The sequence below is a fragment of the Haemaphysalis longicornis genome, unplaced genomic scaffold, assembly GCF_048455015.1.
Source record: "Haemaphysalis longicornis isolate Haplotype H1 unplaced genomic scaffold, Haemaphysalis longicornis Haplotype H1 scaffold_12, whole genome shotgun sequence".
Taxonomy (NCBI): domain Eukaryota; kingdom Metazoa; phylum Arthropoda; class Arachnida; order Ixodida; family Ixodidae; genus Haemaphysalis; species Haemaphysalis longicornis.
The window spans coordinates 113301660-113328911 of NW_027526225.1; the positions used below are offsets into that span (position 1 = coordinate 113301660).

Sequence of the window (27252 nt, forward strand, 5' to 3'; positions counted from 1 at the left end):
CTGCTGTTGTACCTTTTGAGTTACGTTTTCGGCGTCGCTTGTCGCCGTCACTGCATGTGGTCACCCCTTCATCTTAAGAAACTCGCCGCTAACGCGAGCACATGCGTTAAGTGCTAATCACGCTGTTATATAGACATATCTGTGATAGCCATTGAATGCCAGAAATTGGCATCCCGAAAACGGAAACGCACACCGAAAACAGAACTAACAAGCACTTCAGAGCCGAGAAGCCTAATCCATAGTCCTTTGTACTAGCCACTGGCTGCCAATCCGATTCGCACACTACCCACAATTCCCATGTCGGCGTGCGATCGCAGCGACACTTTCCGCTCTAGGTAATATTGAGAAACTCTATGGCCCCGCTGGCCCCGCCCTCTGCCATGTGACGATGCGTGACGTTGACCGTCAAAACCACTGTCAAAACATAATTATTTTTTTTCTTTTTGGGTAACAAAAAATTTGTTGTGTGAGCACCGATTATAAATAAAACAACCAATTTTTATAGTTATAAAAATATAGGAGCTTGTTTCTTTGAAACATTTTGTATAGCAATGGCAGCTGTCGCCTGCAGCGCTATTCTGATTTGTAACGGCCAGCATATGCAACAGATCACGGGCCTACACTCATATTGCTGCCCATGAAGTTGCTGCCTCACTACTGTTAATTTAGGCTACAGGTAGCGCGGGCATTTTACAGTTTACTTTCCTCAGCTCGTGCAGAATTGTTTGTCAACTACCCGTGGTGGGCGCGTTACATGTTTCATGTGCTCCGGTATGCTTAATAAGCGTTGGTTCTTGATATGAGTGACAGGGCTTGGCCAACCCGCGGTCGCTGGCGTTTCCGACGGCGTGCCGGCGGCTCGCGGTTCTCTCCGCACGGCAGGCGCGTTCGGGACCATCGGACTGCCGATGACGACGACCCGAGCGATAGCTCAGCCTCTCCCCAAGCCTGCAACCCCGCCCGCCGTCGCCCTTCTGCTAATTCTCCCTACCCTGGCTGGCAGTTCTACTTCCCGAACGAAGAGTACCCTCCCGATGCGGCCGTCTTGGAACGCCTCGTCCGTCTGGAGGCGTACTTCTCTGAGAAGATGTCCAAGCTCGTGGGACCTGCGGGCCTTATCGACCGTTCTCGGACTTCGTACGAGGTCCACCTCGAAGAATTGGAGGCAGACGAGCTCCTCCGGGAAAATTGGCCTGACCTGAAGGACTCGCTGAAATGCCGACCGGGCTACGCACTTAACGTGCTAGGTGTGTATAAGTTTTTAGTACTGGTAAATTGCTAGTTACCCTCCCAACAAGTGACCACCCGCCGTGGTTACTCACTTAGCCCTGGTTCCGCTTATCGACCACGTATGCTACAGCTGTTGTCATTGCTGCGCAAGTTAAAGGGATCCGATATACTGTGGGCAAAGCATTTCGTGGGCGAATCTGATTCTGACAGAAAGCTGAATGCTTGTGATCGTGCTATGGAATATTTCGTTTCAGCCTGAGGGTGAAGTATTTCCAGATGAATGCACAGAAGAAAGGGCAGGGTCCTCGGAGGCGTTGCCAAATCACCCCCCTACCCGGCTGGGTAAAATCAAGACAGACTGATCAGTTGCAGTTGCGAAACGACACCAGCGAGGATTGCTGTACTGGATGGGAGCAGTCTGTCTTGATTTTCACCCAACCGGCCAAACCGCTTCCGCTCACTCACTAGCCAGCGTCACTATCAGTAATTAACAGTGACGCTGGCCAGTCAGTGAGCGGAAGCGGTTTAGCCGGCTGGGTAAAAATCAAGACAGACTGCTCCCATCCATTACAGCAATCCTCGCTGGTGTCGTTTTGCAACTACAACTGATCAGCCTGTCTTGATTTTACCTAACCGGAAAAACCGCTTCCGCTCACTGACTAGCCAGCGTCGGACATGGGTCGCCGGGTAGGGGGGTGGTTTGGCAACGCCTCCGAGGACCTTGCCGAAGAAAGTTAGTACTCTTTGCCTGTGTAAAGTATTGTTCAGAAGTTTTGCACTCAAGTGCAAGATTAAAAAAAAGCACAGTTCAATCGCATGCTAGCAGAGTAGTTTCCTAAGCGTTTGGTCTCGACAACCTTTGTCTTTAAGTCAATTTCATGTTACAACCCAGTCAGCTATGCTCATTTGATTATCCTCGTAATCATTTCGGTTTTGCGTACCACAGAAAATTCGCACATGGCCACTTTTTATCCCAATCTCTTGACACCTGCTTTCACCAAAACGCGGTATGCATTCCGACCGTATTTCAAACTCTGTTTGCCCAGGCCTCGCCTTGCATCAAGCTCTCACAAAACACGATCGAGAGCTATCCGACGAGTGCGCAGACACCGTTCTGCCCGAGTTGACGGTGCGCGTCGCCGGCTTTGGACCGGTCCTGCCATTGCGGGACGTCCGCAGCACGACTTGCGGCTGCATGGTGGCCGTTCGGGGCACGGTCGTCCGTGCGAGCGAGATCAAGCCGCTGTACCGCACCATGGGCTTCTGCTGCCTCGGATGTGAGACTCGCCAGGCCGTCGCGCAACCAGGCGGCTACTTCACAACGCCCAACAGCTGCCCTGAGAGAGGCTGCCGATCCAAGTTCTTCCAGGAAGAGGTGGCGTCGCCCTTCACGCAGCTCGTCGACTGGCAAACGCTCAGACTTCAGGTACAGGCACATCGATCCTTCATGAACCGCTTCTCTGGAGAGGCACTTCTTGCTTCTTCGTATGTACTTTATATAAATCCCAGAAACCGACAATTATGGCATTGTGGTGCTGAGCACAAAGACGCGGGTTCGATTCCTTGCCACGACGACCGCTTTGCTGATGGAGGCGAAAAGCGAAAATGTCAGTGTGTTCGAGCATGTTAAAAATCCCCAGGTGGTCAAAATTAATCCGGAGCCCTCCACTACGGCGCGCCTCATCGCCTATGCAGAGTCGGCGTGTTAAACCCTACAATCAATCAAGAAACGGACAACTAAGACAGAGCAAACGATGAACACAACATTGTTTATTGCCTTCTGTGTCCCTGTGACTTTTTGTTTTGTGCTGTTCTATGCTATAATTACCTTGGAAGCAGTAAGTAGCAATTGGCGCTGCTGAGCACGAGGTCGCGGGTTCGATTCCCGGCCGCGGCGGCCGCTTTTCTGATGGAGGCGAAAAGCAAAAACGCCCGTGTGTACGAGATTTCGGCGCACGATAAAGATCCCCAGGTGGTCAAAATTAATCCGGAGCCCTCCACTACGGCGCGCCTCATCGCCTGCGTTGCGTCGGCGCGTTAAACCCCACAATCAATCAAATCAATCAGTAAGTAGCAATTGGTGTGCACAAATTTTTGTCACTTTGCACAGAAACGCTCGGATTTAAAGAAAAACTGAGTGTATATATCCGACATCTGCACAGTTGCAGTTTCATTACAACTGTTGTGAAAATTTTTAGTGTAACGGTGGGCAAGCTTACACCAAGAAAAGGTTTGACGGCACCAAACAACGTAATGTGAAGGCCTATTGAAATTGACCTTGGAAAAAGCTCAGCCTGCGTTCAGCATCCTGGCTTTAAAGGGGGACGGATGGCAACATTATGTCCGGTTTGCTGGAGTTTCCAGCAAGCTCAGTTCCAAATTTCCAGCTCAATTCCCAGCATGCTGAAGCTAATTGTTTTTTTTTTTTTTTTTCTTGTTGTTGCTGTTGTTGTCAGCAACATATATGATGTGACGGTGCTGCTTGTTGCTTTTTTTACTTCTACTGCAGCATTTCGAAAGCACACTCATTCTTGTATACACGTCACCCCCGTAACTGGAGTAGTCAATCCGTTTCTACCTATCTATGTCACACTTCTCCAACATATTCTACCGATGACAGTTTTCTCAGCCATGAAAGCAATTGTCCCTGTAGCTTCGTGTGCTTATACTCTGCTTTTTTATACACGCTGCATGGCTGCAAAAAGACTGAACGAGTACAGAAACATTAACTGGCCTAACTTTAATCGCAGCTCCATTTCACCGGTAAGATTAGTATAGTTGTCAAGTTTAGATTAATTAATGCCGCAGTTTGTGGCATGTTACTGTGCATTCTACGTCGTAGCCCATTTGTGAGCTTTGGGGCCTCGTTTCTTCGTTTTGGTTCAGGAATTGGAGGAGTGCACAGAAGGGGGTCGGATACCGCGCATTATCGACTGCGAGCTCACAGACGACCTAGTTGGGACGGCCGTGCCTGGCGACGTCATCACGGTGACAGGTGTCGTGGAGCTGTCACGCTCTGACACCCCCTCGAATGCGACTGGTCCCGTGGACTGCCGTCTGATGGCCAACCATGTCTTGGGTGAACAGCGTGAGGCTGCCGCGACTACTACCCCACTTGGACCTGACCTTGGTCGGCTTGACTACTACGCCATCGAAGCAATCCACGATGAGCCAGAGTTGTTTCGCCTTCTGGTGAACTCTCTTTGTCCTGCTATTTATGGCCATGAGGTGAGAAACCTTGCATTATTACCCTTTTTCTCTCACCGGGCTAAAGAAGTTGCAAGCCATAGATGTTCTGAGCTTCCCGACTTGCTTTTTTTTGGGGGGTGGGGGTCAATGCCTAGCCAATCAGGTGCGAGGTGGTGGATGGATGTTCGAAAGAAAGCACTGATAGGAACATCTAAATTTGCAGGCTTGAAGACCCTGTGCATGCACGTTGTAAGTTGCGATCTAATTTGCTGTTTATGTGTTGAGTTGACTTTTGTACATCCTTTCACATCTTTGTCTTTGTCATTCATGTCCTAACATGCACCTAAAAATGAGCACCGGGTGTCTTTGTAATACATATATGCTCCTTAAAGGGGCACTGACACAAAAATTTAGCATCTTGTTTTTTTTTCGTTGCGATAAGTAGCTAGTGACCTACTTATAACCTATAGAAACCTCATTTGCTTCAGCATGCGACGGTTGTTTAATTAGAGGGATTTTAAATGCGGCCAGTCGCAGTTTCGGTTTCAGCGAGTGCCGCGAAACGATGGATTTTGTGGATTTTGTGTGAACAAAGCTGACCACGTGACCGTCGGAGGGATATCACAGAGCAGAGCCGCCGTAGCACTGTCGAATCCGCATCGACGGCAGTTTCTGCGAATGCCCCCACGTACTGATCTCGTGAGGCGCTTAATTAAAAAGCGACCGTGGATGTGACGCAGGCGCTGCGAGTGCAAATGCTACCGCGGCTAAAGAACGACGCGCGACGCTCGAGGCGGTGGGTGGCAAGACGCGCGCTGGGAGCAGCCGGCCGGTCTGCCTACAGGTCCGCCTACAGATGTGTTCGGCTCAGCACTGCGGCGGATATTCGAGTGCCGCTCTCATAAGCGGTGCAGATGACAATTTTTAATGCAACCCGCCATCGCATCATTAACTCCTTTCTCATTTAAGCCACTATGGTCGGGACTTGGGGACAATTTCGTGCAGCGGTAACAAGCTATCACTCGAGCTACCTGCGCCGGCCTGGGCCACTTCGCGGCCGTGGCCGCCGCCTGCACAGCGACCGTGCGGCTAGCTCAGTGGGCTTTTCGTGCCTCCGGCGCGTTTTCGCATCCAATGGTAATAAACAGTAATAGAAACAGAGTGCCTGGAATCGCTGTAGAACTTTGGTCGCGGCCAGCTGCCCGATTAGCTGACGAAATCACGGCGCCTCCGCCGCCAACGATCGGGTCGTTCGTTCTCGAGAGCAGAAGCTCCGCCCTCCGGCCCTCCGATTGGAGCGGCGAGCCGGGCGAGCCCGCGTAAAACGCCGGTAGTGCGGAAGCGGCAAACACAAACTCGTGACGTGTTTGGATGTTGTTTATTTACAATTGCGCGTGGTCCTCTGCTGGCTGCTCGGTTGCGTTTCGCACACTTCAAAATTGATTTTAAATATGTTCTAGGCTGTATTCGCCGCTGATATTTTGCAGATGATGTATATGTGTTCCCACCAATCTATCTCCGACGTTATCTCGCCTTCAAAATTTTGTGTCAGTGCCCCTTTAAAGCAAAACAAATATTTTTTGTGCAAAGCCTCGGCATCACCCTCAATGCCGCCAAACATTTAAATTTGAAATGAAACTTTCACATCCCTCAACAGCATGTGGTTTGTACCAGAATGTTCCCTGATAACATTTTGGATATTTCATACATACAGCGAGAATTCCTATTTACCATCGACTTGAAACTGAAGTACTGAACCAAACTTTGCAGTATTTTTCTTGCATGGTTAGCCATTCTTGCTGTTGAGTTGTGTAGCTCAAGCAAATGTCACAACACCGTTTGAGGGTTAACTCCTGTTTTCAAGGGATTGGCCACAGCGGTGGCTTAGTGGCAAAGGCGTTGGCTGCTGAGCCCAAGGACGCAGGTTCGATTCTCGGCTGCCGCGGTGGATTTTCTGATGGGGACAAAAAGCGAAAACGGCTGTGTGTCAAGATTTTGGCGCGTGTTAAAGATCCCTAGGTGGTCAAAATTAATCCGGTGCCTTCCATTACGGCGTGCTTCATAGCTCATTGTGTAGCTTCAATGAATCAATCAATCAATCTTTTAAAAAAATTAATAAACTGTAAAGTATCTCTGGGGATGTATTTGTCTGGACACAAATACTACATATTTACTCCCCTTCAACCCGCATCTCATGTTAGTGAGGCGCAGATGACTTATTAAAATGACTGTCATTCGAATCCTCATTGTCTGGCACTGACCTGAAAAGCAGGTTAGTGATAAGTAAGTCATGGTGACGGTGCATTAGAACGCACGTGCAGTTCTTGCCAAAAGTTTCTATGCCACACCAGAAGTTTCTGGGTCACACATAATTCAAAGCAAAAGCTTAGCCTTCAGTAAAAATGGAGTGCTTTCACTGCCTTTCTGGCTGACACTTACCAGTATGAGTTGAGAAGAATCTTGTATGCTAAATTTTTTGTGTCCTTATATGGCCTAGAAAATTTTGGCAAAAACTGTGCGTCTTTTTTTTTTTATTTATTTCTTTTCTTTTAGTTAGCACGTGTCGTATTCTGTGATGCGAAATGCCTCCTTGCATGGTTGCAGGTGGTGAAGGCTGGCCTGCTGCTGGCCCTTTTTGGGGGCGTGAGGCGTTACTCAGACGATCCTGACCACGTGCCGGTACGTGGCGACCCCCACGTGCTGGTGGTCGGCGACCCCGGCTTGGGCAAGAGCCAGTTGTTACATGCATGTGCCCGGGTGGCACCGCGGGGGGTCTTTGTCTGCGGCAACACTGCATCCACTGCAGGCCTCACGGTGGCCATCAGCCGTGGATCGGTCGGCGAGGCCTCCCTTGAGGCCGGTGCCCTTGTTCTTGCTGACAGGGGTGAGTGTGCGTGCACCGTTGGTGAGACTAAGGGGGATTCACCTGGTCACATTCCTATGTGAGTTTATAATTCATGACCCGCAGGCTTAAATGGGCCATGAAGACAAAACACAAGTTTGGTTCATTCAGAAGACGGCCTCGTTAGAATCATGCTGACACCACTTTTAATGTAAGCTTTGCTCAAATAAGCTGTATAATTAGGAAAAAAGGGAATGGCCATGCGACCCACTAGCCCATTTCCCACAACAGAACCTATGATGTCATACCAGCCAGCTCTGCAATTGGCGGAGGCCGGCAAAAGCAAACACAAATTAGGCTGAGCTTATGAGCTTGCTGAACGAGCTGTTTGCACTTAAATTTAGGCACACTCTTTTTATATCAGTAAGAATGGTGGGACAGACAGTGGAAGTTACGAAAGCACACGTAAACATAGAAATACCGATGTGTACTGCTGCTGGTACTGCGCGCACTATGCTTGGTTTAGCTGCATAGCACTGTTGTGCTTTGGGGTAGTCTCAGACGACAGTGGCCGCTTGACGCGAGCGACGGTGTCTTACGTGACCATATTTGTCGAGTGAGCACCATGTTTCACGAAACGATTATTTTCTCCATGAACAAAAACAAGCCAGGTTTAAATACGGTCACAAACAAACCAAAGGCAGAAAACGGCTTGTCGCGATGTGGTGGCGCCATCTAGGTTGACTAACAGTAAACAAGTCTCCGCTCCACAGCAGGCTCAGCGGGAAGACTTGTTTGTATGATGTCATTGCAAACGTCGTTCAAACACACGTTTTGGCACGAGAATCAAAATTCTACCTTAAATTGATTAATTTCGCAGTGAATAAAGCATCATTTGCTTCCGGACAAGCGAGTGGGGCACTATAGAACACGAAATCTTTCTAATAAAACAAACTTGTATTTTGTCCCATGAAGACAAAATTCGGGTTTGGTTCATTAAGAAGCCTGCTCCATCTCAGTAACAACGGTATCATTTTTATCTCCAACTTCATACAAATGATATCTATTTTGTGGAAAACAGTTGGAGCAGTTTTAACTCCCCGGCCACTTTATGGTGATTTTTTTGCGACGTCGTAGAACCTTTTGTTTGTGCGATTGCCGGCCACTGGCCTAATCCGCAGCCAAGAAACACCACTGGGTGATTGTAGTTGGGCCTCCAGCTTCGCTTGATCATATCACTCGAATGCTACTGTGCAGTTAACTTGCTGTTAGTAGTAGTCCCTCTATGACATCGTTGCTGAGATTGTGTAGTGGAAAATTTGAAGGTTTTGGATATTTATTATTTACGTCGGTCAAAAACCTCTTTGGTGGCTGGAATTTAGCTGTCAGTTACCAAAGAATAGTTCTCTCAATTAAATGTAGCTGTGTTTTGTCTGGCCACTTTAATGGTACGCAACCCATGTTGAAATTTTTAAGAGCGAAGCTCCTTAGGGGCTCGGGCTGTCGGCGTCTAATCTCGTCATCGCAACTGTCGTCTAATGTAGTCACAATACTAAAACACTGCGACACTCGTCTACACCTCACGCTGGAACGCTTCGTAATGCGTAATAAAAAAAAAATACTGGGACACTCGTTTACGCCTTGCGCTAAAACGCTTCGTGCCTCAAAGACTCGAGACTTTTACAGCAAAGCTGTATACCTCCACCCCTCAATGGTTTCATTTCCGTTGGCAAAAACGCCGAGGTGCCAAGAATACACTTATACACTGCATGCTTCGCCCCTCCCCAGGTTTTACGTTAGTGGAGATGGCCCGGGATTTTTTTTATATTTGTGGATGTAAGTTTGAAAGTAAAGTATGTCAGTCAATACTGAGTATCGCACCTGCCCAATCATGTAATCTTCGACCTAGCTTCCTTAAAATACTAGTCGATGTGACTGTAGACTGGGCATTGCTCGCCTAGCATCTACTGGTTCACTGAGCACTCCTTTTATTCCCTTTACCAACTGCTAAAACAACTCCGTCGTTCGGCCTTAGTAGGCTAAGGGCAGAATCGCAGGTTTTGTCATGAAAAACCTCAGCTCAAGCCCTAGCAATGCTAAATCTATTTTTCGAGACCCATCATTTTCTTCTGCTGTAAAAGGAAATGTTCTCTTTGCTCAATTCCACGCATTATTTTCGTAAATAAGGGTGCCTTGGTATTTTTAGGTCAGTTTAGGGGCAGTGCACAGCGTACCGACACATTTAATTCACTTTCTGCAAGTGTGGGGCTTGCATGTGTTTGAACCAGCACGAAACTCTTATAGGACATGAAGTAGGGCGTGGTTCCCTGGTCCAAGCAATGACCGATGCCCGAGATGCCAGAAGTTGCTGGACGTCCAGGTGGTCGCTAGTGATCAGGTTCTCCCACAGCTCAGGGAGGGCAAGAGGGTGTGTGCACACTTTAGTAAAATGTGGGCTAGTGCGCCAGGCTTAGAGCAGGAAGTGCATTGGAGAGGAAATTGAGTGGGAAACATGTGGCGTAAGGGGGGACACTGCTCTTAAAGCAGCATCCTTTAATTTTCAAGTAAACTCTGTGAAACTTTCCAGTCGTGCTGCTTTTTCTACACTGATTTCGAATATGCCATTGTTTTGGGAGTCAGTCAATTAGTTCCTGGGGTAAGTAGAGATAATTACTGATTTTTGGAGAAACAGTAGACAAGACAGTGTTAGCCATAAAACTGTAACCTTTATATTTTCCGACACTATCAACCCTGGTGAGTGCAATAAGACAATTGGTTTTTTGATGCGCTGCTTGGAACTAATTTTACAGCTCATGAAGCTTTGGTGGCACCAGTGGCGAGGAACCATTTTGAGTGCCCATTTCAAACACCAAAGTTTATTGAGCTGTAAAATTAGGTCCAAGGGATGCATCACAAAACAGATTCTTATATTACACTCACCAGGGTTTATAGTGTTGGAAAATATAGAGGTTACAGTTTTATGCTAACACTGTCTTGTCTATTGTTCCTCCAAAAATTATCTCTAATTATCTCGGGAGCTAATTTACTGACTCCATAAACAGTGGCATAATTGAAATCAGTGGAAAAAAAGCTGCAAGACTGACAAGTTTCACAGAGTTCACTAAACAATAAAAAGAAATTGTCTTAAGAGTCATGTCTCCCCTGGTGTAAGCAAATTGGGTAAACAAATTTATTTGCTTGGATGCAGTGGAGAGTTGTTTCTTCCTACTTGTCTTTTATGTGGTAGTATCTCAGAAGGGGATATCGAGTTATGGCTTACATATGTGTGAACAGATTTTCGCCAGGAACCTGGTGTGCCCAATACTACTCTGTGGTCGCTCCCCCTCTCCTGCTTACTGAGCCAGGCTGCTGCTGCATCGACGAGCTGGACAAGATGTCCGCGGCCCAGGGGGCGCTGCTGGAGGCCATGGAGCAGCAGTGCGTGAGCATCGCCAAGGCCGAGTTGACGGTGTCTTTGCCGGCCAGAGCTGGAGTTCTGGCGGCCGCCAACCCCGTCGGGGGACACTACCGCCGCGGCCGCACCGTGGCCGAGAACCTGCGCATGGGCAGCGCACTGCTCTCGCGCTTCGACCTCGTCTTCATCCTGCTCGACCAGCCCAACGTGGTGAGCGAGCTTCACGAGGAGAGTTTCATCGCAGAATGTGGCTTAGTGTACACCAGGCCCATTCATCATGCAGCTTTGTCACCGTCACGGACGTGAACCAGAAGATGACCCTCTCGTCGGGATCCCATGATTCGTAACAGGTCGTTCAAGTTAGTGGAAGTAGAACATGGAGTGGGAATGTAATCCTGCAGTGCTTTTCTCCAAAGGCAGTGGGAGACGAGCTGACACATGCGAGAAAAATGGCGCACGCATTGCCCCCTTCTGAGAATCAAGATCGTGATCCTTCCCTTCCAGAGTCCCAATGTGCCCCATTTCTGAGGTGTACTAAGTTGGGGGACTTGGTTAAACTAAACACACTAGAAAACAGCGCAAAGACAGGGATGGTGAAAAAGACAAACACGAGTCCCCTTTTTGTTTGGTTGCGCACCTCTAGGATCAGCGTGTGCGCTGCTCTCACTTTCCCAGGACCTTGACCGACGTCTGTCCGAGCACGTCATGGCGCTGCACTCGAGGGGAACGACAAGCTCGGTGCTGTCACTGGCGCGCAAGCCGCCGGATGGGAGGAGGGACCTCGAGCTGTCAAGTGCCTCGCAGACACCCGAGCCATCGAAGTCGCTCGCAGAGCGGCTACGCGGGCCCGTGGCAGACCCAGTGCCAGCAGCAATGCTGAGAAAATACATCACCTACGCACGCCAGTAGGTCTCCCCTTGGTCTCTGGCTTTGTGCTCACCTGACCTGCAGTCTGCCGGGCCTTGATAGTTAGGTGCCTTGATAGTTACCGGGCTCCCGCCACGGTGGCTCAGTGGCTAAGGCATTGTGCTGCTGAGCACGAGGACGCAGGTTCAATTCCCGGCCACGGCGGCTGCTTTTTTGATGGAGGTGAAAAGCAAAAACGTCCGTGTGTATAAGATTTAGGCGCACATTAAAAAATCCCTAGCTGGTCAAAATTAATCCACAGCCCTCTACTACGGCGTGCCTCATCGCCCCCGTTGTGTCAGTGCGTTAAACCCTACAATCAATCACATAGTTAACTGGCGCTGCTTTTCTGATGGAGGGAAAAAGTGGAAACACCCACATGTTGAGGCTTTATGCTGTTAAAGATGCCCAGGTAGTCAAAATTAATCTGGAGCCTCCCACTACAGCGCACCTCACAGCCCAGGCATAGCTTTGGCACATTAAACCTCCAAATTAAATTAATGATCGTGAACAGGCTGTTGCAGGGCGACTTTCTGGCAACATTTCTCTGATGAACCGGCCAGGTTGAGGGAAGGATACAGAAGTGAATTTCATCGAGTCTCATTTGTGGCTGCGTTGTGCAGTTTAACCCCTTCAATCCTTTATTTCACCATTTAGCAAAGGTCAGGAGCATTATTTTTGCTATAATGGGTAGCTGAAGAGAAAACAGCACGTGGCCCTTGTCACTTGCACCAACTACCGCAATGACGTTGTACTAGTGATCTGCAGTGTGTCTTCATGCTGTCTCAGCTTCGAAAATTTTTAAATTTTTAGCCACTTCGTGGTTAACAGAAACTTTTAGTTTGTTCATGCAGAGGTCGGGCTGGTTACATCTCCTAGTCAGCCATTTTAGTCAATGTCAACAAGCTGGCACAGAGTGCGAGAAAACGGCACTTCTGAAACCACTATTTTGTGTAAAAACACTCTTTAGATAAACAGAAAAAACTCAAAAGCGTGGCCTACGAATCCTAGATTTAATCTGGTGAGGTAATCGGACATCTTTGCAATTCACCTTAGTGTCCCTTTAATCTCTTTCACCGGCACTTTCGATTTTAACTCGGAAGGCCACACACGCACACCCCATGCCACTGTTATGTATACTCGTACTGCCTCCTTAACTCCCTGCTACTCCCAAGACAACTTGCATAAAAAAAATAGTTGTGGGCATGTTGCGCCATCTATTGAAAGGTCACATAAACACATACAGCTTGTCGAGTAAATTTTAGACAACAGATGGAGCGCATGTTTCTTCATCTGCGTTACTTCGGCTTATCTCAGCAGCACACCCATGGCGGCCTCAGTGAGTCAGATGCAACCAAATCTGCAAAGGGAGCCTCGCTGTCTGCGTGTTAGCTGCGAGCTGCTGCTTTGTGTGGTGTGTTGTTTTGGAGAATATCATACTAAAAAGTTCTTCAAACATCTGGACTTCCTAACTTGCAGCTAATTATTTTGCCAATCCATTAAGTTGTCATTTGTTCGTATTCAATACAACTTTTCTTATTGCATGAGGTTAACCTGTCCTGCAAAGCCTTGTAGCAACTTACTAGGACAAAATTTCCACCGAATGAGCATGCCAGGACCAGACGTGCAAAAACTCGGCAGTGAAAGCTTAATAAGAGAAGCTGCGTTGGTATTCATTCCCTGCCCTTGGCCGAAACCGCATTCCTACGGAAGCAACACACGATATGCTACAATTCCGAACAGGCTGCATGGCAGCTTTTGATTGACAATTGAACGCTCGCCCACAGTGAGGCACTCGGTAGACAATTGGATCAGCAGCCTTTGGAAGGCCTTTGAAACGACTGTGTCGCACAGGTAGACAGGTGTGTGTGTTGCTCCGTCCAGGTACGTCCAGCCGACCGTGAGCAGCGAGTGTGCGGCGCACCTGCAGAAGTTCTACCTGCACCTCCGCGGCATCCGGCAGGCGGACTGCGTGCCGATCACCACCCGCCAGCTGGAGTCGCTGATCCGCCTGACCCAGGCCAGGGCACGCCTCGAGCTGCGCGAGGAGTGCACGGCGCAAGACGCCCTCGATGTCATCGAGGTGGCCCCCATTCTTCGCTCCCTCTTTTCTCTTGTACCAAGCATAGAGTTTCTTGCTAAACACGTGCTAGAGAGAAATCTGGCGCTGGTGTCGAGATGAGCTAACCATCACATACTGGGTAGGAACATTTCACTTGTCCTTGGCTTGGCTCATGTACAGGCTGAATAGTTGCCTGTGGCTGCAAAAAAAGGCAACGATGTATTATAGAAGATTATTTGAATTTGTTTATTTATAAAAAGGGAACTACAAAAGATTTATTTGTTGGAAATCATTTAGAAGCCTTATGCAAGATGAGCTGGAAAGAAAAATGCTACCAAGTCTTCTTGGTTTTGGCTTCGAGAATGAAAAGAATCGACGTGGCTAGCCAAGCCAAGTAGGCGAGAAACGTCGCTAGCTGCTATAGTGACGCCCACGATGGCACGCAAGTGCAGCGACAGGTTTCACTCTAGCATCTCTTAGTATGAAACTCCATGGTTCTGAAAGATTTCGTTTGTTCCAAGAGTGGTGCACGCGATTGCCATCAGTGTTGAATGTGGTTTCTGTGAGAAAAATTATCTTTGTAGGGAATCAAACGTAAAGCACTTTCATTAGGTTGTACCGTTCGATTTCTGTGGTCTCTTGTCATGTTGGGACTGCCTCTAAGCAGGACGAGTAGCTGGCGACCACATGTGCTGGGAAAGCTTTAGGAAGCCGTTAATGTTTCGAGGGAACCACAGATTATAGGAAGAATGACTAGATAGATATCAGGCGTACATTGGTATAACGATTTAGAGCAATGTAGTTCTTATAGCCTTATATCCTCATATTATCTTTTCTTATATCCTCTCATATACTATTCCTTTTTATTTATTATTGCCCTAGCCCGATGCATGAAACCTGAAAGCACATCCTTCACTTATTCAAAATATGTGCCTATTTCAGTTTAATTTTTGGCAATTTCACATCAAATTTCCAAAATTAATGCCAGAGGTGGAAGTAGCGGGCACTGCTTGCGCATGTGCCGCAAGATTCTCGCAGCGCCAGTGGTGGTGTTTTCTGGAGTGCGGCCACACGCTCCCGTGTTGCATCTAACAGTGGCCGCGCCTGCACGTTCTCAGCGGTTATGCAACTACCGTGCATAGCCAGAATTTAAATGCTGTGCTTTGCCAGCTTTCTTGCCTTTTGTGGCGACGTGATAGCCTAGGATCGAGTTATGTGGCAGCCGAGCTAAAATACAAGGGGGGACACCCAGATGACACCTTCTACAGGTATCCTGGGGCCGAATTCTCTAAAACGACGGGGTAGCGCCATGCAAATGCATGTGTTGTGGGGTTGTGGCCGTCGCTTTGGGGTTCCCTGCAGGTAGAGTGAGCCGCAGAAAAGCGCTGTGGCAAAGGCGCGAAGCGACACCCACAGCCCCCCCCCCCCCGTCGTTTCACTGCACTCATGTTCCCCTTTCCAGCTAATGAAGCACAGCATTGCCGACACTCAAAGCAACGAGCTGGGAGCTTTGGACTTTGGGCGGCGTTCTCACGGATCGGGCATGAGCAAGCCGGCCCAAGCTCGGGCACTGGTTAGCGCTCTCACGAAGGAGTCGCAGCGGACCGGCAACCGGATCTTCACTACAAACGAGCTCCGAACGACGGCGGAGCAGCGTTGCGGAATTGTCCCTGCCTCCGTGCGCGTCATCATCGACGCTCTGAATGACCAGGGTTTTCTCCTCAAAAAGGGCGCCGGTCGGTATCAGCTACAGACCACTGATTTCTAGGTTGTGAATCACTAAGTGAGGGGTTAAAAATGGTACGTACGTAACATTTTATTTCTTTAAAAACAAGTACAAAACATCCAGCTCCTGTGTTGACCATGGTCAACATTCTTTCAAGTTTTCTAACTGTTCTGTAGCCGTTCTGTTTGAGATTCACATGCAAGTGCTGTGTGCAGTTTTAATAACTTGGTCATACAACGTTTATAAAGACACTTTAGTGGAGTGTTTGACTGCCCCGCAGGCTGTTTCGGAAACATCAAACTGCGGTCGTATGCACCGCACAAGGCAGTGCACGTAAACATCATTTTCAGGTTTTTAAGTGCTTTTCACTGGAATCTGCAGCTGTTTGAACGTTAGCACTGAGGCTAACACTGAATGTTAACATTCATGTTCCGCAGAGACCGATTTCTAAGGTACCTGAAATTAAATGGACTAGCAAGTCTTGTTCCCGTTGTTGTTGGTGTAGGCTTGTGATGTTCTTCTGTTGAGCAACTCTCCAAGAGAAGTCAAGGAGATGTTTGACACAGATTATATGACAAAAGGAAATAAAATATCTATAATAATAACAATAGCTCTTTGTGTAATCTCATAAACAATGTCAGGCAGCAAAAAAAAAAGCGAGAGAACATGTTTTTTCTGTTTCAATGAGGTTCCCACTGGTGATGAATACTCTGCTTGCTTCGAAGTCTTCAGGGCATGACTTTTCAAGCTCATGGTGGACAGAGTTGGATAATTATGATTTGGCGCTTAGCTGTCGTGTGTAGGTTGTCCAATCCTCATAGCACGTTCACAGTACAGTGTCATTGTGGTCCTTTGAACTAAAAAGAAATCACATTCTGATGTTAACTGTCAATACAAGTGTGTCATAACGCCACAGAATAAGAATTTTGAGTTATGTCTGCAAGCAGTGAATCATCGGCATCAACGATTTGAATTGGAAATGCATATGTACTTCAACACATGGTACATATCAATGTTGATCACTAACTCGCCATACTTGCATTCACCAAATACTTTGCACTCTCTGGCTGGTTCGTATTCAGGTGTAGAGCTGTTAGCGTTTATGCCAAAGAAATTAGTACATTTCTCAGTTCTTGTTGATGCCCTCTGTATATTTCTTTTTACTAATTCTTGCATTTTCACGGCCTTCACCTGGTTTTTCAGTCTGGCGTTTTTTTTTTTTCCTAACCATTTTAATCTGTCGTTACCTATCTAAGCACTTTGTTTCCAGTTGAGCCGTTTTCCTCATTGTGAGGCCTTTCATTGCGATACACGACTCTTCTGAGAATGCAGGTCACAGATACTCCCCCGTATTCTGAGTCTGCCCTCTACTCCATGTGTTCTTCCGACTCGACTCGGAGGAGAACACCGCACTGCTTTTAGATTTGAAAATTGCTTTGAAGGATCTCCTTGACTGGAAACTTGAGCAGAGGAGAGAGTCAGAATACGGGGAAGTACTGCGTCCTCTGTCAGGACATCCACTCCCCCACTGTGGAAAGCACGGACGGTAGCCCCACCCGCACAATTGGATCACAGCACGCGCACCGTCTTCGGCCAATCCCCCACCAAGTTCCTCCCGCCCCTTGGCATCAGAGCTTGGAGCGCATCTCGCCCATGAGCTTGTCCAGCTTCATGGCCATGGGCAGGTCGCCCTTGAGGGACAGCTTGCCGCCCATGAAGGCGCTCGTCGGGTTCAGCTTTCCCGTGAACATCTTGATGAAGGTGTCCCGCTCCATGACGAAGGTGACGTCCGCCTTGCCCTGCGGGGGCTCCCCCTTGCCCACGGAGCCCTTGCCGTTCTTCAGGTCCACATACCACTTGGTCGGCTCGCCTGGGAAGGAAAGATGAGCATGTGTGAACTTTTGTTCCTGGGTTAGCCTACTGCAGCAGCCTAGGCTTTCCTTTTCCCTGCAGTGTTTTATAGGGACGCCAGACACCTCGTTTTTAAATGTGTAAGCATTATATCTACACTCAACGAGGGAATCCATCTGTCCATCTGTAGCACTTTTCCCACGTAAGAAAGTACTACTATTAGTAATTTCTCTAGGGCATCCACATTTTCATCGAAGACCACTTATGCACCCCTGAAAGATCATCTTCTGAGCAATGCAGTGACCTTAGCATTGAAGCTGACCTCAAAGGGGCCATGCAGACACAATACAAGTTTGTTTTATTCGAAAAATTGTGGAGTTCTATAGTGCCCCCAGCGCTTGTCCGGCAGCAAGTGATGCTTTATTCAGAGAAAAACTAATCAATTTAAGCTAAAATTTTTATTATCCTGCCAAATCGTGTGTTTCGTAATGTCTGCCATGACGTCACAAGGAAGGGTCTTCAAGCGAAATTCAAGTCCACTGTTCGGTCTGCAGCAGACTGCGGAGCCTTGTTTACTGTCAGTCCTCCTAGATGGCGTCACCATACTGCCCCACACCGCTGTTCACCTTTGCTTTGTTCTTGACCGTATTTGCACCTGGCTTGTTTTTGTTACGGTGGGTAGTAATCGTTCCGTAAAACATGGGGTATGGTTGACAAACAGGGTCACGTAAGACAATGTCGCTTGCAGCAATCAGCCAGTGTCGTGTGAGACAACCACAAAGCGCTGCACTGCTGGGCAGCTATAACAAGCATAGTGTGCGCAGTACCAACACCAGGGGCTGAATTCTCCTGGGTGCCAGAATTCCGGCGGGGTTGATTCCAGCGGGGTAGATTCCCCACGGGGTCTACGTGACGTCACTGAATTATAGCTAACACTTATTCATGTGACGCAGGCTAGGTGGTCGCCTCGCTCTGCGCCAATCGCATGAGACCCCACAGGAAATCAACCCCGTTGGATGTCTTCTGGCGCCCTTCCAAATGCCTTCCAGCACCCTGAAGAATTCTGCCCCAGTACATACTAGTACTTATAGGCTTACGTGTACTTTCGTAACCTCCATTGTTTACCCCACCATTCTTAATGCTATGAAATGAATATGCATTACACTTAAGCGAAAATAGCTCATTCTGCAAGCCTATACCATATTTTCACGCATATAACCCGCATCAAAAACAGCATCAGAAACAAGAAAATTTCAGTGGCAAAGTAGGGGTGCAGATAATGCGCAGGGTTTTTTCTTTAGTGTAACTTCACGGCAATGCGCGTTTTGCCGTGAAGCTTCTACGCAGTAACATTGACTAAGCCTTCCATGGATTGCGCTAAGCATACAAGGGCAAGAAAAAAAAAAACAAGGACAAGCGCACTCTAACAACTGAATTTTATTAGTGAATTGTGGCTTTCACCTTGCAGTCAGTGTGTTCTACTTGCTAAATAACGCTTTTCCTGTCTACATAGTATGTGATGTGTTGCTTGAGCAGTTGCTTTGGTGCAGCCTTTCCTGTATCAAATGTGCAGGCAATACGCGAGGATTTGTTTTGTCTTTTCCGGCGGGCTGAAAGTGGGGGTGCGGATAATATGCAGGGGCGGGTTATACGCGCAAATATACGGTAAGCCCTGCGTAACTTGTGTTTGCTTTTGCCAGCCTCAGCCAATCGCACAGCAGGGCTTATGACATCATAGGTTCTGTTGCGGGAAATGAGCTAGTGGGCTACATGACCATTCCCTTTTTTTCCTTATTATACAGCTTGCTTATCTGAGCGATGTTTATGATAAAAGTGGTGTCAGTATGATTCTAACGAGACTATCTTTCAAATGAACCAAACTTGTTTTCTGATTGCGTGTCCCCTTTAAGGGGGGACACTCCTCTTAAAACTATTTCTTTTAATTTTTAAGTAAACTCAGTGAAAATTGTCAGTCTTGCTGCTTTCCCCCCACTGATTTCAAATATGGCATTATTTTTTAGTTGGTCAATTTAGTTGGTTTAGTAGTTCCTTCGATAATTAAAGGTAATTAATCAATTTTGGAGAAACAATAGACAAAACTGTGTTGGTCAGAAAACTGTAATCTTTACATTTTCCAACACTATGAACCCTGGTGAGTGCAAAGACAATCAGTTTTTTTGAAGTATCGCTTGGAACTAATTTTACAGCTCATTAAACTTCAGTGTTTGAAGTTGGCACTCAAAATGGCTCCTTGCCAGTGTTGCCACCAAGGTTTAATGAGCTGTAAAATTAGTTCCAAGTGACGCATCAAAAAACTGATTGTCTTATTGCACTCACCAGTGTTCATAGTATTGGAAAATGTAAAGATTACAGTTTTCTTACCAACACAGTTTTGTCTATTGTTCCTCTAAAAATGGTTAATTACCTCTAATTATCTCAGGACCTAATTGACCAACTAAAAAAATAATGCCATATTTGAAATCAGTGGGGGGAAAGCAGCAAGGCTGACAAGTTTCACAGAGTTTACTTAAAAATTAAAGTTTTTTTAAGAGCACCTTAAACAAGTTCAGTGTTAACGCGACATTTAATAAAGCCCTAGGATATTCACACCTTGATCTTGAGCTGCTTACGCCCCCTAAGGAAATGTTTTCCCAGCAATGCACTTGTGCACAGCAGTGAAGCTGATTTTGAAATGATCTGGCGTATAAAAGAGCAGTGTGTGCTTATGCATTATCAAACAATTTGCACTTGGGAGTTTATGGAAGTGTATTGACTTCTCTGAGCATTGGAATGTCAGGTGCACACACAGCCGTGCTAGATGATTAGGCCAGACTTGAGAAAACTGAAGGAATGTGTAAGAGGATCGCTGGTGTCCCCAGTGAAAATGGCAGCACCCAGTTTTGCAGCCACTTTGTCGGCTTGAATTGCAGGTTGGAGAAGCCGCCTAGTAATCCTTTACTGGCATGGCTTAGTTTAGGCATTAAGAGCATCCTAGTTACTAATCCTACACAATGTCTGGCATGCCGTATTTACTCAAATGTGGGTTCGCCCTCTAAGTGTGGAATTACAAGGAACTCGCCGGAATTCACTGAAATGATTGCCTCACTTCACTTGTTATTAATTATTATAGCTTTATTTACTATTGTAAGCACAACCAATCATGATTGTAAGTTGATTTTTTTTTATTTGGGCGGCCTATATTAAATTAAGTGAGGTACTTCAGACACCAGACGAGTTTTGATGTCGGTGTGTTAGGCCAAAAAAGATGTGGACACTGCTAAGTGTGGGTACTCAGAAAATGCGAGTTTACAACAAAGCATTATCTATTCTCTTGGACACCTCGGCCAGTGAGTTACTTAGAACCTACTCTAACCAAACCACCACACTCAAGGTGCTGGTCAGGCTTTGATGCACAAACGCCATGCAGAAGTTTGTTAGGGAGATACGCACCTTTCACTTCAAAGACAAAGACGCCGCCAATTTGCTTGACGAGGTCATCATTCAGGTACACTTTGATCATGCTGAAAACCCCTTCCACAGTCTCTGCAGACACCACGGAGGCCGCCATGATTCCTTTCTTGATGCCTGCGTTTGGGAGACAGAAAAGGTAGATGGGTGGGGGTTCATTGGTAAGAACACAGGGTATGGTTACCTATATAACGAGCCATTGTTCCTCGTCAGAGAGGTCCTGATCCTTTCTTTGGAGAAGGACGCTGATGAGTTGTACATCTTTAGAAAGCACAACCCGAAAGGCGTTCCTGTAGACTACTCAGAAATTTAATTACAGCTTGGTCACATTAGCTACTTCCAGGCTTTGAAAACTGCTACTGTATGATACGCACTATAAAAACCATCAGCCAGAAATTTTTGCAAAATGCATGCAATTCTCCGCACGTGTCGCGAGCACAGAAAAAGCATTGCTGGCATCCGTTGAGCTTGCTTTTATTTTTTATATTATAATTCCACCATTCTGGACGGACAATCACATTTCACACCCCGAGCATCTTGTATTTGCTCGTTTAATGCCATTAGGGAGAAAGGTACTTTGCCTGAACAGTTCAATGCACGTTTAACATGCAAGTACCTATTTATGCTCAGATTTACATACCAGTTAACAGTAACTGTGCCTGTCCAGTTGCTTACAAAAGAAAAATACCTGGCGCCACATTCGACAGTTTGTAAAACATAATTTGGCGTTTGAGAGCTGTACCGTTTTCCCATGTTTAGTTGCAAGGCATCAAAGTATGGGATTGTTAGTGTACAAATCAAGCGCTTCGGTGTACATTGCATTAAACAGTGTCAATCACAAGCCATAGCAAACCTCGATAACAATCACAAATGCAGGCAGTACCGTTTACTGAGTGTTATTCATCTTTTGCACTTGATTTGCAAAATTTGATCCCTTACTAAAATATTTTAAAATTTTCCCGAATTGCTACAGATAAACAAATGAGCCCATCACCTGTGCCAACACGAACATTTGAGAACTTGGATGTGTTATGGGATACAGCAACTGCTTAGATAGGTGTCATCAACGAATTTCGCTCATAAGTCGTATGAACATGTATTTCTGTCCACGCAAAGTCAAACAAAGCGGGTTGTGTGTCCCAATCTCGATGCAAGCTCCGGTTTTCAAGAACACGTACCCGTTTACCCAATCGTGAACACGCATAGCAAAATTCTCCCCACAGTCCACTTCAGCCACGAAACACTTTGCGAGGCTTGTAAAGCTTCACTCCATCGTTAGGGCGCGTACATTACGGTGCGTCGTGCAGGCGCTTCTCCTCCTCAATAACCAGGTTATTAAAGGAAAAACAAGCTTACAGGGAGAGAGCTAACGGCGCTACCCGCGGGGTGGCTTTCTTGGAACGAAAGCAAGCAAAAACGATGGGAAAAGGTGGGCCCCGCAAACAGGTTTGCGAGCGCGAAGCAAGAAAGCGACAAGTGCTTCCGGCGGCGCTTTTGAAACAGCGCAGGCAATTGCGCGTTTGTTGTGTAACTACGGGGCGTATTGAAGGCCACATGATCGGTTATGTAAGTGGGACAGCCTGAGCCTTACGAAGCGCAAAAACTACCCCTGCGATGACGCGACATACCTTCCGTCTCGGCCATGTTCGCGACTTGTCTTGTTGAGCGACGCCGATGTGGTCAAAGAAGGCGCATTCCGTGTTTTTTTCTGAGCGTAAGCTACAGCAACCCCTTTGTGTGCGCTACGCCGCGCTGATAGTGCGGGTCAAGGACTGAGCGCGATCATATGATCTGTAGCTTGGACCTGCTACAGGACCCGTCGCCAACAAACTTCGGGCGGTGCGATACGGCGTCCGTAGTTTGCGACGCATCCGCAACGTGTCGCGTCATCCGCGCGCGTAGCAGACGACGCGGGCTTTTTCGTCTGCGCGCGTCGTTTCCTGCGAACACTAAACATTTTGTAACGTCTTATAATTTAACGTTCTGTCGTTACCAGTAACTATGGGACTCGTAACTGATCTTATTTTTTTATCTGTCGTCATCAATAGCGGGGAAGCGAGAAAACCGTCGCAAAATTTATGTATCTGTGAAAGACCAAATGGCGTCTGTCTTTTCTGTTGATCCTCCCCGCGTATCATTCCAGCAGGCCATGGAGTAAACTGAAAACGCTTCAGAGATAAAAAGTCAAATTCTGAGTGATGATAAATATGGCTAGCCCTCTGTACGTATACGAGATTCGTCAAGGTACCCCGGCCTGTGCGCAAGTTAGACTAGAGTGTAATAAACGTCCTTGAATAACTGAATTTGAGCAGCACTTTTACTGCTTAGAAAATGTAATCATGAGTAAAAAGAACTGCATAATCATTGTCCGAAACTTACAATATTTATTCATTGTTAACAATCGTCTCTAACGAAAAACGAACAATGTTGCCCAAAATATTAATCGGCGTAATTATTATATCAGTAATTATATATTCGTGGTATCACCGTCGGCACACATTTTAGTCCCTCATCGTAGCACGTACTAGGCGCTTTCTCGAAGCAAGAGATCGCCTCTTCCAAAGCTATGCACGCAGAAGGAAAGAAGTGCCGATTCGAACGGGGAAAATGACTCGTAATTAAAGCCGATATGAGGATAAAGGTGCACATCTACGTTGCTTTAACACCAGTGGAGGAGTTCCTTATAGAAAAGGCTACGACATAATCCTAGAACAAAATAAAAAGGAGACGGTGAGGGACGGGGGACGTAGTTTTTGGTCGTCCAATGGCGACAGTATGTACCATTGTGGCCGTGCGTCGGTACGCAGAATACATTTTTAGCGCACGGGTTTTTTTCTCTCTTTTTTGTTTTATGAAGCGCCGTTTGTTATTCTTGGTGCGGGACGATTGTTTCGATTGTCCGTTTAGCGAGGGGTAACCGACTTCAGAGGCGCCGCGAAGGTCGTGTTTGCGTACGCGGTCTGGCATTCAAGGTCTGGGGCAGGGGTGAACGCGTCATGCATGCACTCGGAAAGACCGTTTGCCGAGAATGACAACTTGCCAGCCTGCCTCTGGCGATTTTACCACAATGTAGACGGCGAAGCACCTAACCACTTCCTTGCAATTGTGTGTTTGTCTACGGACATCGTAGCGCGCTGGCTGAGCCGATACTGTTTATCAGCGCCTGCTGGAAGAAGCAGGAAGCGTCGCACCGTGCACTTTTACGGGGCTGGATTTAATCATTCGCTTTGTGACTGTGCCATATTGGCCGAGCAACGAGGAGCGAGTTTGTTTTCCCTACTTCTCACGCCGTCTCTCCCTGTTTTCCCTATATTTCCCCAAATCACGCAAGCATTCAGCGACTGCAGGCGCCGTAATTGCTGTGAGGCGCCTCTCGGTGTGGTGTAACGAATCCACGGATATCCCCCGACTGCACCAACTGTAACTGACTTCACTTGCTCAATTTACGGGGGCTGTGACTCCCATAGGCATGCACACAAGTATGGGCCTCTATAACCACCACCCCTCCCCTCCCGCTGCCAGCCCTGACAGGCGCAAAATTTGTGATGGCTTTTTTTTATTTCAGAAAGAATCGTTTTCACAAGAATAGCTTTACTTGTGTCACTTACAGCCCCTGGGTTTACGTTTTTTGCTGACGGCACTGCGGCGGTACTGTCGCTGATCCATTATTGTATACCAAAAGTACTCCTACCGTTGAGGTCTGAACATACATTTCTATGCTTTGTACATGATGGAAACTTCACCTTTCACACACGTACTGTAACGCCCCTTATTTTCACCTCGCCATATTTCCACGAATGTAGAAATTTGAAGAAAAAAATCGAGAACTTTTGCAGTATGCGGAAATTTTACATGTTAATATTGGAATCACGTTCGCTTCACTCGCTGACTGTATACGCTCCCTTTCCACAGGTGACTACCGAGTTGAGCGTCTACCATGTGGAAGGCACCACGTGCATCTATATGCCTTGTTGAAGCGACCCTCGGCATGGCGCTCGGCCCTTGTATACAGGACTACAACGCTTGGGAAGTTGACCCGGTTTGAACGGGAAATCGCCGCTATAGGGGCGGCTGGAAAATTCAGTTTATTTTTGCCCAACGCAGAAATCATTTTCGAAAATACCTTTTTTTTTTGGGGGGGGGGGGGGGTACGCTCTGGTGGGAACTGCCCCCCCCCCCTCATACCGTATCCTGCGCACGCCTATGAAGGCCTTAGAAACCGCGACAAGGCACAACTAACAAAAAAAACACCCCAGAAAACAGAAGGTCACGAGTGCAGCTGGCCTCCCTTTGGGCAAGCACCGCAGCTTTTAAAGCGGGCAATGACGTCAAAATACAGTTTCGTTTAATTTGAAATAACTCACTCAGCTCCAAACCAGCCGCGAAAGGCGTTTTTTAGCAGAGGAAACAAGAAATATGGGAAAACTTCCGAAGTTCGTGCTACAGTGACGTAATATGAGCAGGAGTGACGTAACACGGGCCAATACTAAAAACAGTTATCAGTGTTAAAGGGACACTGAAGTGAATTTGTCAAGCTCCCGTTTTTGCTTGCACTGCGTAGACTGGCTCAAATTAGCACACTTTTCATCGTTTATCCGGTTGACAAATCGGTAATTATTTTACAAAGCGCGAAAGAAGAAAAACTACCATGCGCGGTTTGCGGCGGCCGCACCAACTAAGGCTGTGACGTTGAGAGGAGGGGCGCCGTGATTGGACGATGCCCAAGGTTAGCAATCACACAAGTTTCGGTTTCGGTTTCGGTTCTGTAAAACATAACCAATGGCTTTGTTGGATGGGCATTCTCAATATCAGTAATCATCGTACCGCGCTTCTGCCATGTTGTCGGCTGTAAAATGCACAAGATAAGCCTCCCAGGACGGCTTGTAGTCGTAGCATTCACTAGCCGAGACCTACGCAGTGCATGAACGCCCTCCGCGTACCCGCAGACGCCCAAATGTCATGCGCTTTTCCCCCATATTTGGAGCTTGCCTCCCTCATGCCTGTATCGTAAAAAGCGTGTTCGCACCAGGCCAAGGGTCTGTTCATTCTGGCCTGTGCCCACTGCCTGCAAGCAGTCGGTGCTTATGGCAACAGCACGCCAACGAGAACTCGCTAGCGCGCCAGTGCGAGCCTGCGCGCGTTTTGTGAACTAGTTCGTGTAGCCATGAACGTTGCGGCCCCAGAAAAGGTGAACTCAATATAGAAAACATCGGCGGAAAACAAAAAAGTTAACTTACAAAAAAAAAAAAAGCACGTACCCGCGGGGATTCGAACTCGTGACTCGCAAAACATTTGCGGTGAATTCCTGGCGCCCCAGACCGCTAGGCCACGGAGCGGGACGCGAATGCCTTGCTAATATAGGGTATATATTGTACAACCAGTTTACACTTTTATTTAGTTTTGGCATTTCAAGCCGCTTAGGTGACTATTTGTTGTACTGCGATCGTGCAGTAAGCGTCGCCCGAGTTTCCACAGTAGCTCACGTCTAGCAATTGCATTTCGTAACGGAAAAGCATTCGCAGATGCGTAGTCGTGCTGCTGACCGCTGTGCTTGTTCGCCCAGCGCAAAAAAGTGCTTCCCGCGCCCTAGTTTTACGCTGTACGGTAAAAATATCAGTTGATTTTATTTGCTTAGTACCTATATTGACTTCGCTGACTCTTCTCCCGCCTTCAAGAGGCCTTATATTTTCCTACTGGCGTACCAGTCAGCGAAGCGTCGCATGTGCAGCGCTTGTGTGAAGCGACCTTGACTTGGAGCTAGATACAGTGTACAAACAAACCAAGTAAAGAAAGGCACATTCTTCCATTCAAAAACGTGTCCTGGCTTCGTTTCAACTAAGCGAACGAATTGCGACCAAGCAATTTTTTTTAACCTCCTTGATTGCGACGACCCGCCGGCGGCCGGCGGACGAAACGCTGGGCCGACTGGCTCTGTCGGCCGGGGAGCCGTGCAGTAGCGCAGCCGTGGCGCAGCCAATTGCCAGCTCATCCCCTCCTGACGTCACACGAAAACGCCACAGAAAATAAGCGAGCGTAAAGAGAGGAGGACAGCGTTTTCGAATTAGTTTTTCTACTAAATAAAATCGCGTAAACGCGCCTAGAGTGGTCGAAACATGGCCTGGGGACTCCGGACTACAATTTGCGCTAGTAATCCCGCAATGTTTACATATCACTTCAGTGTCCCTTTAACTGCACCATAGCGTTCAAGTGATACGATCGAATAGACCCGGAGCCCCCCCCCCCCCCCCCCCCCCCCCCCCCCCCCGTACAATCGCCAGCCATGTTTCTTGTAGGCCGCTATAGGCTGGCAACCGCCAATCACACAAACAAGATTCTGTGACGTCATAGACGAATCGCCGTAAAGTGACCGGGGTGTCGCCACCGCTTCGTATGTTTTCGCTAATATCTGTATTATTTGCACGAAGTGTTTCCGGCAAAATTCTGATCATTGTTGCGGAGACTTTAAAACAGTCTTTTTAACGAACCAAACTTGTATTTCGTTTTCAAGGCCCCTTTAACTTGTAAAAAAAAATATACATTTGAGGCGGAATGGCGCAGTCGTA

At 47.4% G+C, this 27252-nt stretch overlaps 2 protein-coding genes across 2 annotated transcripts; one reads left to right on the forward strand and one right to left on the reverse strand.

Annotated features, from left to right (window-relative positions):
* The first annotated feature begins 576 nt into the window (after positions 1-576).
* LOC144163297 (DNA helicase MCM8-like) lies at positions 577-16238 on the forward strand. Its single transcript, XM_077694208.1, has 8 exons — positions 577-1247; positions 2277-2656; positions 4117-4458; positions 7024-7303; positions 10627-10886; positions 11352-11581; positions 13467-13665; positions 15107-16238. The coding sequence occupies exons 1-8, from the start codon at positions 800-802 to the stop codon at positions 15410-15412; spliced, it is 2445 nt and encodes an 814-aa protein (XP_077550334.1). The 5' UTR covers positions 577-799; the 3' UTR covers positions 15413-16238.
* A 342-nt stretch (positions 16239-16580) lies between these two features.
* LOC144163298 (hydroxysteroid dehydrogenase-like protein 2) lies at positions 16581-22521 on the reverse strand. Its single transcript, XM_077694209.1, has 3 exons — positions 22318-22521; positions 20672-20806; positions 16581-17240 (listed from the first exon to the last, which is right to left on the reverse strand). The coding sequence occupies exons 1-3, from the start codon at positions 22331-22333 to the stop codon at positions 16999-17001; spliced, it is 393 nt and encodes a 130-aa protein (XP_077550335.1). The 5' UTR covers positions 22334-22521; the 3' UTR covers positions 16581-16998.
* Between the last annotated feature and the right edge of the window lie 4731 nt (positions 22522-27252).

What these genes read in the sequence shown, in the direction of transcription:
- LOC144163298 (XM_077694209.1), bottom strand. An exon ending in CTTTGTCTTTGAAGTGAAAG is followed by an intron (nt 17,241 to 20,671) that starts GTGCGTATCTCC and finishes TTTCCTTCCCAG; the next exon opens with GCGAGCCGACCAAGTGGTAT.
- LOC144163297 (XM_077694208.1), top strand. Translation starts at nt 800, where the DNA reads ATGAGTGACAGGGCTTGGCCAACCCGCGGTCGCTGGCGTTTCCGACGG. An exon ending in GGCAAACGCTCAGACTTCAG is followed by an intron (nt 2,657 to 4,116) that starts GTACAGGCACAT and finishes GTTTTGGTTCAG; the next exon opens with GAATTGGAGGAGTGCACAGA. An exon ending in TACATCACCTACGCACGCCA is followed by an intron (nt 11,582 to 13,466) that starts GTAGGTCTCCCC and finishes TGCTCCGTCCAG; the next exon opens with GTACGTCCAGCCGACCGTGA.